At 40.0% G+C, this 15,133-nt stretch overlaps 1 protein-coding gene across 6 annotated transcripts in view; it reads left to right on the top strand.

Annotated features, from left to right (window-relative positions):
• thsd7ba (thrombospondin, type I, domain containing 7Ba) overlaps positions 1–15,133 on the top strand; it is a 166,676-nt gene that overhangs the window by 128,200 nt on the left and 23,343 nt on the right. For all 6 annotated transcript variants that reach the window (XM_072718076.1, XM_072718079.1, XM_072718077.1 and 3 more), the window contains 3 exons: positions 5,321–5,512; positions 10,975–11,223; positions 11,545–11,723. In XM_072718076.1, coding sequence (XP_072574177.1) covers positions 5,321–5,512; positions 10,975–11,223; positions 11,545–11,723 — 620 coding nt within the window. The remainder of the gene's footprint in view (positions 1–5,320; positions 5,513–10,974; positions 11,224–11,544; positions 11,724–15,133) is intronic.

The following is a 15,133-nucleotide window of genomic DNA, read 5'->3' as shown; positions in this document are numbered from 1 at the left end:
TAGACTTGCCTACTGTAGTACTCTGTCCTCGGCTGTTGAATCTGAGGATTTGTTAGTGACTCTGTGTCCCACTCAGGTAAGTCTTGCATTACCATTGTGGGTGAATGCCACGCTGAGCAGTATGTTTGGATCTGACTGATCTTTAATCCACAGTATTAATGGGTCAGAAATTGGGTTGATGGATTAGGATGCTGTGCCCATGTCTCCAGTTCAAAGCCCATTGTCAACAGTGATTTCACTGTTGGGCCATTGAGAAAGACCCTTAACCCCTTGATTACTAAATTAGCAGCACAGAGGTTACAATGGAATCTTGATTTAATTAGTGACTGGACTGATACCTGGCAGATGAAATTTAACGTAGATAAATGTAAGGTAATCCATGCAGGGAGCAGAAACATGAAGTACAGATATTTTATGGCTTCCACTGAAATAAAGGTAGCTGATTATGAGAAAGACCTCGGTGTTTATGTTGATGCTTCCATGTCCCACTCTCGCCGGTGTGGGAAAGCAATTAAAAAGGCCAATAGGATGTTGGGTTACATCTCTAGGTGTGTGGAGTTTAAGTCAAGGGAGGTGATGGTACGATTATACAATTCCTTGGTAAGACCCCACCTAGAATATTGTGTGCAGGTTTGGTCACCATACCTTAAAAAGGACATTGCTGCCTTGGAAAAAGTTCAACGTAGGGCTACAAGAATGATTCCTGGTCTTAGGGGAATGTCTTATGAGGAGAGGTTAGCTGAGCTGAATCTGCTCAGCCTCGCGCAAAGGAGATTAAGGGGGCACATGATCCAAGTATATAAGATTCTAAGAGGTCTCAATGCTGTTCAGCCAAATGGCTATTTTAATATTAGTTTAAATACTAGAACTCGTGGCCATAGGTGGAAATTAGCGGGAGAACATTTAAAATTGAATTTGAGAAAGCACTTCTTTACACAGCGTGTAGTTAGAGTATGGAATAGTTTTCCTGCTAGTGTAGTGCAAGCTGAAACCCTGGGTTCCTTTAAATCAGAGCTGGATAAGATTTTAACAACTCTGAGCTATTAGTTAAGTTCTCCCCAAACGAGCTTGATGAGCTGACTGTTCTTATGATTGTTCCAGGGACTGGCTGACCCTGCTGACCCTAATGTCAAAGAACAAACAAAAAAATGTGTGTTGCTTTGGATAAAAGCATCTACTAAATTGTATAGGAATCGAGTTTTATATCAGTTGATGGTTTAAGGCAGGGTTATTCAACTCACGGTCCTCGAGGTCCGAGCACTGCTGGTTTTGCAGCCTTCCTTTACCTGTCAGTCAGGTGAGAAGCCTCTGACCAATCAGAATCAGTAATTATTAAACAACAACCTGGGAGAACTGAAAACACGGCCTGGATTTGGAAGAACCCTGGTTTAAGGCATCTGCTTTATGAAAAGCTTTATCCCTGTCGCTTGTGGAGCTTTCGGTGATTTTTTTTTTTAATGTTGATTTTTTTACTGTCATTTCAGTTCTGGAAGTACTGCTTTTTTCTAAAATGACCCAAAGGTGAATTTCTGCTCCATTTAATGATGACTAGTTGCGAAGCCTTCTCGCATCGTGACAGAACCACCAGCGTTTGATGAAATAAGGTTCTTGCTGTCAAAGTCACAAAGCGGGATTGAATACAGTAGAAGTTTGTCAACCAAAGACTTTCTTATTGGACTCATCTGCTTACAAAACATTGGTCTAGAAGTAGAAGATATTGAAGTTTTTGTAGCCAGCACTGTGGTCTTCATGAGCAGTGGTTTCCACCTTGTTACTGTGCCTTGGCTGTCTTATGCCTGATGGTGCACTCAGGCTTATATATACATATATGCCTGTTGAGTTACTGAATTTCTTTCTGTGCTCTTTTACCAGAAAAAATTATTGATTCATGTCATGTATGCATGTATCAGAATTGTACTGTTTTATTCTCCGTTATCATTTCCCCAGCAAGCAGTTATATGGCTGTAACCTTCTTCCTTTTAATCTGATTCGTATTCAGTTTACAGCGTGTTGTACTATAAATGTCAGCACAGGAGTCGAATGATGTCAAACAGCTCTTGTGAATCCATACAGGAATGATGCCAACAAGCTGTAACAATGACACCGGTGCACCATGAGAAAGCCAGCATTGGTGGGGTTTTTTCAGACTTAAAATCTGTTTAGAGAAAAACATATAGACTCATGCTAATCCTGATTATTTTGCCACAAGTTCAGTCATCATTCAGAAGACAGTATTTTCATTTTCAGCTGTCTATTGTTTTCCGCTGTATTCAAATTGTGCATATTTATATTTGAAAAAAATGAACAGGGGATGTGATGTAGAGTTAAGGATGTGATTTCAGTTTCCACCTTCCTGTTATTACTCTTGCAAACAATGGAAGAACTGCCTGCCTCATTACAAATGCGTGTTGTACAGTTAATAAGTACAGGGGGCTTCTTTTTTCAGAGGGAGGAACCTGACAAGTATTTCACGGCACAGAAAGTTCCCGGTACTGCTCTTTTGTAGAGTCAGCAGATCCCGTTACCCCTTCTAAGAAACAACATCATTATGGATGATCTCTGTCACAAGCTGAGGCAAGGATAACATGCTAGTAGTTGTGAAAGGGGATCATGCAGAAAGTTCTGGAGAGGTGTGTAGGGGCAGCAGGAATAATTGCACTAAAATTGGGCAGCCTGGCAAAACCATTTAAACCCCATGTCAGCCTGAGAATTGATGGGTTACAGCAATCCAGCTATTTTAACATTGTAACAGTTAAAAGGAATAACTTATAATTGTATGTCAATTTTAAATTGTCATTGTATTTTATAATGGGCCTGTCATTATGTGAGTCTTGAACAATTAAAAATGTTTAATGTTGCATGAACAAATTTAAATGCTATATATTTTATATATAGAATAGCAAAGCTTATCTTATAACTGAGCTGACTATTAATTAAACAATGTTTTTGTAATTCACTAACTAAAAATGGCTACCAGCTAACTAATTGAATAAAAGTGATATTTAAAATTAAAGAACGTAATCTGTAACCTAGAAATTAGACTGTAATGCCCCTGAATCAATATGCAATAGTATCAGTTGTTTTTTTTTTTTTTTCACTGGCCCCTGCTGAAAGCTGATTGGCCCCCCAGAGTGCACCCTCCCATGCCAGTAACCCGTTCAAAGCATATCATTGGGTAATTTCTTTAAAGAAATCGTAGAATCGCCCCGACGCAGATGTTTAGCAAACTAGGGAACCAATGTCACAAAAAATAACAAAACAGTGGTTTGTCACGCTGGTTCACACAAACTATAGCAAATGTTTCAGCCATTGCAGAAGCCGGTGCGACCGCTCACACAAACACTAGTGACAGCATTGCCTCTGGGAGCCTGTCACACTGCCCGCCCACTGTCCCCTGTCTGCCAGCCACACTACCTGGATCACCACTAGAGTAACACTCTGCAGTCGCAGTCAGAGGGGCAGAATTTAAAAGTCAAATATAAATCAATATGCTTGACTTAAAAGCGTGTTTTTCGATTAATGATTCATGAAGAGCAATGGATGTGGGCTGCTATCTCAGATAACTACACTACTCTCAGAGGGAATTAAGGTTATGTCCCTAAAAGCGGTTGTTTAGTGTCATATCAATATTTTGAAATTATTTTATAAACAGATTATTTACTGTATGAAGGGCACCTTTTATACAAAGAAGCTGCTTGTTAAATTAAAACACCGCTAAACAGATTCCGCTTCCCACAGTGTTCCAATTGTGTCTCAGCTTCAACGTAACGGATGATTCCTGGATACTGCAGTGTGTGGCTCAGTGGGATAAGCATCTGTGGGTATGATCGGGAGGTTGTTGGCTCGATTCCCAGCTGGGCAGAATAGTTGCTTGCTGTTCAGTCCTTAATCTCTGCACACCTTTGTATCTTTGACAAATAATAAAGCATCGTTTCATTTTCAAGCTGCTACCAGTCTATTTTAACACTGTTAGTGTCGACTGCCTTACACCGGTAACATTCATTATGCCTTCAAGCCCTTGCATATTACAGAAACACCGGAGCAGAAATATTGCTGTCATTTGCTGAAATTGGCCAACATTTCATGATTATTCCCTTGTTCATCATATTTTGGGGTTGAGAAGTCAAGAGAGTTTTTCTTTACTTCCCTTTAGGGCATATTTAAGAACTGTGAATTATGTACTTAGAGATAACACACAAGGCATTGGATATCAATTTCTGTATTATCAAGGGGTGCCTTTGATTTCGCCAGCATGACAGTATATTATCTGAATGCTGAATTTAGTAATGGTGCCTGAGCTGGAGACTACATTTGCAAACACATAGTGGTGATTCATTAACAAGATATATTTCTTAAAAAGTAGCTATTTCACACCCACTTAAAAAGTTAATGGCCGTATATTACTGTTAGGGAGTAGTGTTATCCTTAAAGATTAATATTTGCATTTAGGAAAATTATATTACATTTTCTCCTTACATATCTGTGTCTGACATCATAGGACAAACTTAAAATAATTAGAATACTTATTGTCTTTTTATATTCAAAAATTTCAGAAACATATGTAATAATTCCTACAGTATTTAATAATATTGTAGGTGAGGACAACATTGAAACTTTTATGTTTTAACAAGATGATTCTAAAGAACATATGATAGCTATTTTTGTTATAATGTCTGAAATGCATCATTTTCAGGCTGGACGGGCTTGATTTTGTTGAGAAGTATCTTTTCCTTTCTTTCACTTTAATGACTCGATTTGCTCGTGGGAGTGTGACAATTGTTTGCTTTAGGAACTGCTTCCTTGCTGGTTCTTCTTACCTAAAGTGCTTCAGTGAAGGCTTTTTGAAGCTCTTAGTCACCTCTGATGAGGCCAGGTGGTCCTGTCTCCAGACAAAGACACACAGCACGTCTCTGTGTCAAAATGTGTCATCGTTTCAGGCGATGTGGAAAATTTGTGGCTCCGGCATGAAGGGAAACAAAACACATCTGGCGTAATAAATGCATTGTTCTCGTGAGTGACAATGAACCCTGTGGTTCCTAAACTACTAATTTACTTGCATGAAACACTGAAATTCACACCAAGGTGGATGAAAGAGCCCCACCAGCATCCAGCAAGTGAGAGTTGAAAATACATATATTTTTATTCTTTGATTGCATAATGATTAAATGGTGGAATTGACAGTGATTTTTGCATTGTATTCTAGTGTGGAAATGCTGGAGATGACGCCGTAAAATAACTAGTGTTTTGCTCACTTCCACTGCCGGTTGTTCCCCGTGCCGAATGCCGGCCAGAGGACTGATGGGCTCTGTTGTCCCGTCAGGTGTGACGTGCATGCGAGATGACGGCCAAGCAGCAGAGGTGGCCGACTGCCTGCAGTGGGCTGGTCCCATGCCGTGGCGGTTCAGGCCTTGCCGAGTTCCCTGCCGCGATGACTGCAGCCTCAGCCCCTGGTCCGACTTCACCGAGTGCCTGACCTGTGGGGGCTGGAGAAGCCGCAGGCGCATGCTGACAGGTAAACACACCTCTTCTGGACCAGGTTGATCACAAAAATACACACAGCATATGCACAAATTTGTTGTTGGTCCAAATCCTATGGTGAATGTGACTCCAATCCATTCAACTGAAGGAAAAATGGGGTAGAACTTTCATGCATTCGCTTATAAATTGTGGACCATTGTCATGAAAAACTTTATCAGATACACTGTGTCTAGAAAAAACAGAATTCATTCACGCAACTGCATTCTCTGCAGCAGTTCTGCTCAGACCGCACACTTCAGAGAACAGTGAGTAGTAATCCGTTATAAACAATCTTTGTTGTCGCTTACAAACAGATTAATGCCCACCTTCTGATAAGGCCTCTGAGGACTAGGATGTAGATGCAGTGGATCCTTACGGTGACTACTGTAGGTTGGGATTTAAGACAAATTGGACAAGAAAACACCAGTTCTGTAATTTCTTGATCTATCCTAAGCCAGAACACCACTTCCCATGTCCTTCTCTTACGTTTTTCAATACCTAGGTGGCCTTTATGAATTTTACCAAAGCATTTCTTTTTGGTGGCTTTTGAGATTCACGGTTCTGCTGCCTTTGAACAACATCCCATCTACAAGAGTAAGCTCTTACTTGTGGTTCCGATATTCTTGTGCCTCTGAGGTACCGCCAGACTTATGGTCTCTCCATCCATCCATCCTCCCTACTTATATTATCTGACTTAGAACTTTGTCCTTCTCTGTTTCAAGATGCATCATTTTCATCATTTCTGCAACAACAGGAACATTTTCTATGGTCATATCAACATATGCCTGAAACTCAACAGCATCCTTGTGGGTGTAATCTGATGCTGGATCCACAGCTCTGGAGAGTGTATCAGGCGTGTACATAAACTTCCCAGGTGTATGTCACGTTCAGTGCTGCTGAATCCTCTATTGACAGTCACTTAAAGATTTCTGAAACAATGCAATTAGAGGTTTGTGATCAGTTTCAACATCAGCAGATTGCCCTGAAATCTCTCACAAATAAACATGATGCTAAGCAACTCTTTTTTCAATTTGGGCATATCTTGTTTCTGGGTCTGATAACAAACAAGATGCTTATCCCACTGGCAACCACGCCTTACTATGAAGTAGTACTGCACCTAACCCTTCTTGAGATGCATCAGACGAGATTCTAATAGGTCTCTCGGCATCAAAGAATTTCAGCACAGGTTCCTCTGTGAGTACTTTCTTGAGATTTCGCCATGCCTTTTCCTCTTTATGATTTCAGTTCCAGCTGTTTATCTTTTCTGTCAACCACCTCAGTGGTGCAAGCTGTTGGGGAAAAGGGTATGAATTTTTCCATGTAATTGACCATTCCCATAAACCTTTGAACACCCTTTTTACATTGTGACCTTGGCATGTTCTCAGCAGCAGAATCCATCTTCAATGGATCAGGACCAGAAAGGTAAGTTCAGTTACTACTAGCTTACATTTGTCCTTATTCAGCTTCAAATTTGCCTTGCGCGTGGCTTCAAAGACTTGTCTAAGTCTGGCATTATGCTCTTGTTTAGATGATCCTCAAACAATAATATATTCAATAATAACAATACATATACAACAATAATATATTCATACAGCACGTGAATGGATTTATCTGGCAAATGGAATGTTAAAAGTACACAATGTTGAGCTTAAGTTGCCAGAATCCCGATGATGCATCTAATTTGCTGAAGTATTTTGCGTTAGCAAACTGTGACATGATTTCTTCACGGGTAGGCAATTTAAAATGCTCCCTTCTAATGGCTCAATTGAAATCTCTTAGATCTAAGCAAATCCTCAGCATTCCATTTTTCTTATCAACAATGACAAGCGAATTGACCCATTCATTCGGTTCATCAATTTTTTGCCTGAATTCTATCAAGCTCTTCTTTCGGCTGATGGTGTCACACAAAAGGCACTTTCCTACAGGAATGTACTACATGAGGTATTATATTGTCAATTTTAATCATGTGCTCCCCTGGAAGGTAACCAAGCCCTTTGAATAAGTCACCATATTCCTTCATCAAGTCATTGTATTCTGACTGTATTACTGTCCCAGACTTCTTTTCACCAGGTTCAATCACTCACAGGAACCCCAGTATCGATTGCACATCCTTTGGCATCACTACAAATGACTGCATATGCACCTTGTTTTTTGCTTGTTACTTTTGCCACACAGGTTCATTTTACTGGAATGACCTGAGTCACCCAGTATTTGTTTCACGCACGTTTGGTCTTGGTATGAATGTCTTTAACTCAGATTCTGAAATAACCTTTACTTGTGCTCCAGTGTCAAGTTTAAACGGAATATTTTTTGGCTCGCTTATAATGGTACAGTCCAATCCCGCTTGTTCTGTTCATTTTCAGAAAGCACATCAATATGATACTCCTCAGGTTAATTTTCAAGCACTGAATTTACTTGTCTTCTTTTCTGCCACGTTCCTGCAATAACGTGCAACATGGTTATTCTTACCACAGTCATTGCACGTTTTCTTGTAAGCTGGACATTGTTCAGGAGGATGCTGTAGTCCACAGCGATCACATAATTTCTTTCTCTTGTCTTGCCCCCTGTCAGTTTTCTAAGTGCTTTACAAGCTTTCGCATGTTCACGCTCTTTCACAGCATCTACAGTGCAGCTCTCACTGACAAGTTCCTTAGCCTGTGACTTAACGGTCTTAGCTGCACTGCAGAGCATCAAAGCTTTTTCCAAATCTAGACCTTGTTCACTTAAGAGTCTCTCTCTCAGACTATTATCCGGAGTGCCACAAACAATTCTGTCCTTAATGAGAGAAACCATTAAATCTCCAAACTCGCATGTTTCACTCCAGTGTCTCAACTCAGTAACATACTGATCAATAGTTTTCCCAGCTTTCTGAGCACATGTAAAAAATCTATATTGCTCATATGTCACTTTCCGCATAGGTACAGTATACAAAATGCTTCAAATCGGTCCGTTTATCGGCTTTAAATTATCTCCATCTTCAAATCACAGTCACTATATACCTCACATGCTTCATCACCGATGACATGCAGCAAAAGTGAGGCTCTCGTTTTCTCCAGTTTTCGGTCCATGTCAAACACTGATAAATACAACCCAAAGCATTGTTTAGACCTTCTCCAGTTTTCAGCAACGTTCTCAGTCAGGTGAATTTTCGGTGGCGACTGTTTTGTTCCTTGTGTACAAATGTACCGTGAGTTTAGCTTAACTAGACAGGTGCTGGAAGAAGAAGAGCCTTTTAATGAATAACCTATTCAAAGACACCGACTTAGCAGGCCTACTTTTACATTCCACTGTGCGTGCTCCGATCTCGTCCAATCGTACATTTACACATCATATCACCACAAGCACGGCCATGTCAGTGCGGGTACAGCTTGGGTATGGCTTGGATAATATGCAATGGTACAGCTTGGTTCTTGGTGGAAATGGAAAAACTCCAATAGTCCTGCCAATACAGTTACTCTGGAAGGTGTACAGATTGAAAATGAAGCAGAGACTGCAGCCAGTAATCCCTCTCTGCACATTTTCTGCCTCAGGAGTTGTTTGTATGCTGTTTTAATTATATTTGTAGCCCATCCATATTTCTAAAACAACCACAGGAAACTGTAGGCACAGTTTCACATTGCATTGTATATTGCTACATCTCATGCATCCAGCTGGGCATCGAATGAATGGATTATGGTGCGTCAAAGATGTTGGTTTGGACTGTAACAGATGTTTGCTGTATAGCACAGTTCTCACCAATGCTTCCAAGACTTTTTTCCCCCCATAAGCTAACCTCAGCTTTTAGGTTTAAAAGCGAGCTCTTTAATACTAATGCAAGCACTTTTGACTGCTTTGAAGTTGTTCTTGAGCTAACATGGAGCTAACGTTTAAGTGTCAAAAATATAGTAACCTGTAAAGCCATTTCCAAATAACATAAACCCTAGACCAAGTCTACGGTATTGATCTGGACCGTGAGATTGGTGAGAAGTGTGGAGTTTATGATCTCTGCTGGCCAAAAGTATACCTACATTAGGTAGGCTACCTTACCAGCTTTATGTAACTTATGTAATACTCCGGCTTTAAGTTTTGATTTAATCCTTAGTGATCACAACTTGTTCCTGATGTAAGTTTGCTGTCATTTGTTTTGATCATAAATCTTTCATCATTGCCTGTAGGTCTGGGCAAGCTCCTGTTTCTTTCCTCATAATGTTCTTATCTAGACTTCAGAATTGGCCTTGCTTGTCATTCTGAAAAGTATGTATGTCATTTTGGTATTAAATTAGATTTTATCATGTATACCATCTTCATTATATAATTCAGTATAAATTTCTGTATTCACAGATTGCCTGCATGCAGTGAACAGTTTTGAAGTGAGCATAGACTGCAGCTGCTTTTTATAGTCACCTGGCAACTTTATTTTAGACGGTTTGTTTCCCCTGGAAATTCATAACGCCTCTAATTTTGATAGGTTGCTGATCGTTGCAAATAACTGTTGTTGTTTACGGCAAAGTATGTTGCCTCTAAATGTTTCACACATTTCACAGTGCAGAGGATGGCGATTTGAAAATCTTTTTCTGTCCGTAATGTCGCCCTTTGTGGGTTCAGTCGGCTTCTGCGTGGTGTGCTGGTAATTCTGAAAGGCAGTCCCTCGTCTTCACAGCAGAGGGATAGCGACAGCGATGCGCACCTAATCAAATTCGGAAATAAATAAAGAGAAAATTAATGCGTTTTCAAAGTGACACTGACTGTAATAAAGTATTATGCTTTAATCATATTTTATCAGTCATGGAAAGCCATCACCAATAATAAATGCGGGGGGAGGGAAGTTAGAAAGGGTGCGAGACGTCGCGTTTAATTCTGAAGCAAACTGACAGATTGTCGCCATGCTGCCGCAGCTGACAGCAACTTTGCGTCGCTAAGCGCTGTTTGCAATCAGACTGCCGACGATCAGCAGAGGCAGATGGCGTCTCGCGGAACGCCGGGGTGGAAAACAGGCAGCGCCTGCGCGCGGAAGGGGGCACGCGCTGGGATTTTTTACGTACGCGGTCGTTTCACGTTTTCTTTCACATAGCGAGCTTAGGGTCTCTAATACCATTTACCAGATTTTTAAATATACTTTTTAAATCAAAGAATTATATTTATAAGGTTCTCAAGTCTCACGCATTGGTCGTGAGACACACGTTTGGTGTTGATATTGTAGCGGATGTATATACAGTTGATGGATACAGCAAAAATATATGTAACAGAATAAACATTCTAGTTGTGGAAGTAAATTTATAAGATTTTGTTTTATTATACACTTTTAATAAATATCGTTTAATTTTCTTATTAAAATAATTTAGTTTAATTTAATTTCATAATATTTGAAGATATTCTCTATTTTAATGTCTCAAAATCTGAAGTGCATATAGTGTACCTTGCTGATATAATTTTAGAAGCTATATTTTTATGTTTTCTCCTTCAAAAAATGCATTACAGGCCGCAGCAAGAAGAGAGAGAAATGCCAGAACTCGGATCTGTATCCCTTGGTGGAGAAGGAGCCCTGTCCCTGTGTGGAGATGCTCTCTCAGCCCTATGGGAACTGGTCGTCCTGCATTCTCCCAGAGAGCCACGGCTGGAGGGCTCCGCGGGATTCCCGCGAGTGCGGCCAAGGCCTGCGACTCCGGGCCGTGTCCTGTGTGGACCATGAGGGCCGCTTGGTCGACCCAGCTCTGTGCAACAGCACAGGTACCAGAATTTCATCAGTAACCACTAGATGTGATGACTTGTACTGGACCTGTGTGATCTTTGTTAAAGCTCTTTATTAGCAGACTTTATAAAGATCGATATTATTAAGCAATGGCGGGAGAAATGAGGCTTTGAAGCCTATTGGTGGAATAGTTATGCCCTCTCATTCACCCATTGGTTGTGATTGACAGTACTGGGTAAATACGCTGTGACTTTCTGCAGTTGCTATTATTTACACCTTCAAAAAGTCTAAGGTCTAATGAGACTCCACCCACCTTTCTCGTCTCCTCCCTGATGTTACCTGTGGACGCTCCATCGCAGGGTACTTGGAGGAGGCCTGTCAGGTCCCTTGCCCCTTGGACTGCAAACTGAGCGAGTGGTCAGCCTGGTCAGCGTGCAGCGCCTCCTGTGGTAGCGGACTGAAGGTCAGGTCCAAGTGGCTGCGGGAGAAGCCCTTCAATGGAGGACGACCCTGCCCCAAGCTCGATCTGAAGAATCAGGTGAGTGGGAGCTTGCCAATTCTGGTTGTCTGGGGGGATTGGGAAGGAACAATTAAAGTAATTGTACTATAGTAGAAATTTTCAAAACTATACTATCGCGACTATACTATTGCGACTAGAGTATATTCCAATGCATATATACCATATTTCAAGAATATGCAAACATTACTTATCATTATTGTAAAAGGACAATGGCCTCAACAGAAATTAGACAAATAATACTGTCTAATAGTGCAAATTATGATTATAATAGTAGAAATGGGACTAATGAAGTTAACAGAAGCACTTAACCTGTCACCCACTTGTAATGTGTAATTCAAGTTTTTTTCCCCCCGGTTTTGCAGACTGACACTATGTGTGTTAACTTCACACATAATCATATAATTTCACACATGGTAAAGTAGTTGCATGCAGCGTATATAATATACCAAAACGACCCAATCCAGGTAATCAAAGATGCTGTCTTCTAGAATTGAAATATATTTAAACAAATTAGACTTAGTATCAAATGCGGTTTAAGCCACAGAACAACAAATTTCCATGAGAAAGGTATTGTGAATTTTTTTGTGCCTGAGTAAATTTATTGTGTCAAAAAATGTAAATGACAAGAATTAAAAAGATGATTGAATTATAATCATTGTTTCCTGAATATTTTCAACTGCTTGCATATACAAACATCAAGCCTTTGGTTTTTGTTATACAACAATAAAGACACAGAACAGAAAATGAATGAATTTAAGAGAGCAGATATAGTGTCCCTCTCCATTTTTCCCACCATGGTACTGTACACAGATACACACAGAGCCGAAGCAGCTCTGTGGAGACTCTGTGCCTCGTATATGTCTTGTGACACCAGAAACTGTCAGGAAAGGTTCTGTTTATATAGATTTAGAACCCTCTTCATTTATTCAGCTGTCCAGATTTGTTTCTGCGCTAGCGTCCTGATGTTCATCATGTGACGTGTCTGTATTTACATGTCGGGATTTCAGGCAGGCTGTGTTGTCATTGGTATCCTTCAATCTCCATCTTATAATTTTCAATGTATTCTATGCATGTGCTAACAAAATTCAGTCAAAAATTAGAATTATATATATAAAACCCTCATTTCCTTAAAACAAAACCTGGCACCAAACTGTATTAATCCAGACTAAAACTGACTTCTACATTTCTTTAACACTTATAGCCTGTGAAAATAAATTGTTTCCAAATGACAAAGATGGTCTGCTAGTAAATAAGAGTAGTACCACGTATGAGGTGAGCACTTCTTAGGGTGGACAATACTATTCTCCATTCCCACAGCGTTATAGCACAGGCTGTGTAAATAAAATGGCTTGAACTTTGACAGAAACAGCACCACACATATTGTTTGTCCATAAAAGAGTGCACTGAGGGTGCATTTGCAATTGCTTGCCCTTTGGAGGTATGGGAGTGAGCCGTTTATTTTCACTGATGGAACAAGTCAATACTGAGTTAATGTAGCTGGAAACCCGACATGCTTCGATATTCCAGGCTGAAACTTTTGCTGCCAAAGGAATTTTTGGTGAACAGGGAGCCATACTACAGCACAGATATATAAAAGTCAAATAGAGCCAGTATGCAAAAATGTATGAGATGGAAAACCGTGACGGCATGCTCTATGGGCAAATACGAATGTGCATAGCTGGTTTCAATAGGAATCGATCCACTTGGCAGGAGCCTTACAGAGTAGCATTCTAGTATTTTTCAAGATATTTTTGTTCTACTGTGATTTATTTGTTGGTTTTCATTGGTAGATTGACATCAGCGTCTTCAGCAGCACAAAACAGCAAGCAGAAGGAGAATGCAGTGGTCCTCTCAGACTAACAATAGCATCCCTTAAACGGAGGAAACTGTGGGAAATTATTTGTCACGAAGAAAAATAGCCACAAAAAGCAGCATTCAAGTAAAAATTTTCCATTCCCCTTCTGCAAGTCAAATGGCAGCCAGTATTCGTGGCTTGAAAGGTAAAATCCACATAGCTGTGTAAGAAACAGAAATCCATTGAAACTTGATCTTATTTGTTAAGAACAATATTTTATGATTTTAAAGTTGGACTTGCCGGGAATTTTAGAATTAGAATTTAGTGATCATTGTTGACACACCACAGTGCACAACAACAAAATATGTCCTCGGCTATATATGATATTGTGACATAGCCGGGGGCAGCTAATTCAGCACCCAGGGAGCAGTACTTGAGGGTGGTATCTTGCTTAGGGTACCTCAGTGGTGTTTTTCTGGTCGGGGATTTGAACCTGCAGTCTTTCAATTACAAGTGCACTTCCCTAACCATTAAGCCACAACTGCCGACAGGGGCGGACCATTGGTAAACGAGAAATAAAGGGCCATTGTTAGATGGGCAGAGGGGTGTGAATTTTTAGGTTATATAAAACTGAGTAGCCAGATGCAGGTAAGATTGTTTAATGAGGAAACAATTGTAACAATGTGCAATACTTAAGAAACCACATTGTATTTTTAGTAATATATCCCGTCAGTACGCAATGACAGACATCCTGGCAAAATACTTTTGTAACATAAAGCAAAATATTGGTGGTCATTCTTCTCAAAAGAAATAGAAATTTTAGTATATTTATATATTTATTATATTTATTTATTTTAACTGAATTGCTGTTTTATCATTTTTGCGAACACCCCATTTTCGATACTGTTTATAATCAAATATCATCACTCACCATACAAAATAAAAAAGCAGCACACTCACAGGTCATACTTGTGTAAAATGTGGTGTGCCCCACAGCACTAGGCAAAAGTAATGGATATTTACCAGACCTGGTGTATTTTATAATTAGGGACCAGGTAGAGATTCACAATTAAAACATTTCAACATGTAATGATCTGGTACAGCACAAAAGTGTTTTTTTAAGCTTGTTTAATGTGGCATATACACAATGAAGGAAAACCCTTGCTAGCATCAGTGTACACTTTGATTTTTTTTCCCTCGTACTTTTTTCCACACTGTATTCCCCATAGGGTCATGGTTTAAAAAGGAACTTTGAAGAGGACTTTTACTTTGAAAGCCCTCTGCCTGAATGGTCTTTAGAGGACATGGTCACTGGTAGAGGTCAACATGCAGATGAGGCAGATTGCGTGAAAAATATTCAAATGTGTTCATTTGGAGATTTATGTACAGATGGTTAAGTGGCCGCTAGCAGGCTTTATAATGTCCCCAGCTTAATTGGTCTCTAATAAGCTGCCAACAAAATATCTCATACTGCTTTTGCTAATGCCTGTTTTAATCTCTAAAAAGGGAGATGAATTTTTATCGGTATCATCTCATAATTGGCGGCAGGCATTGTATTAGTAATATTGGCACACCCGTCTGGCATCATCGGCGTGAATGTATGGTGAAGTTATCATTGCAGGTGGTTTCGATT

The sequence above is a fragment of the Paramormyrops kingsleyae genome, chromosome 1, assembly GCF_048594095.1.
Source record: "Paramormyrops kingsleyae isolate MSU_618 chromosome 1, PKINGS_0.4, whole genome shotgun sequence".
In the NCBI taxonomy this organism is placed as follows: domain Eukaryota; kingdom Metazoa; phylum Chordata; class Actinopteri; order Osteoglossiformes; family Mormyridae; genus Paramormyrops; species Paramormyrops kingsleyae.
This window is presented reverse-complemented; position numbering and strand designations above follow the sequence as displayed.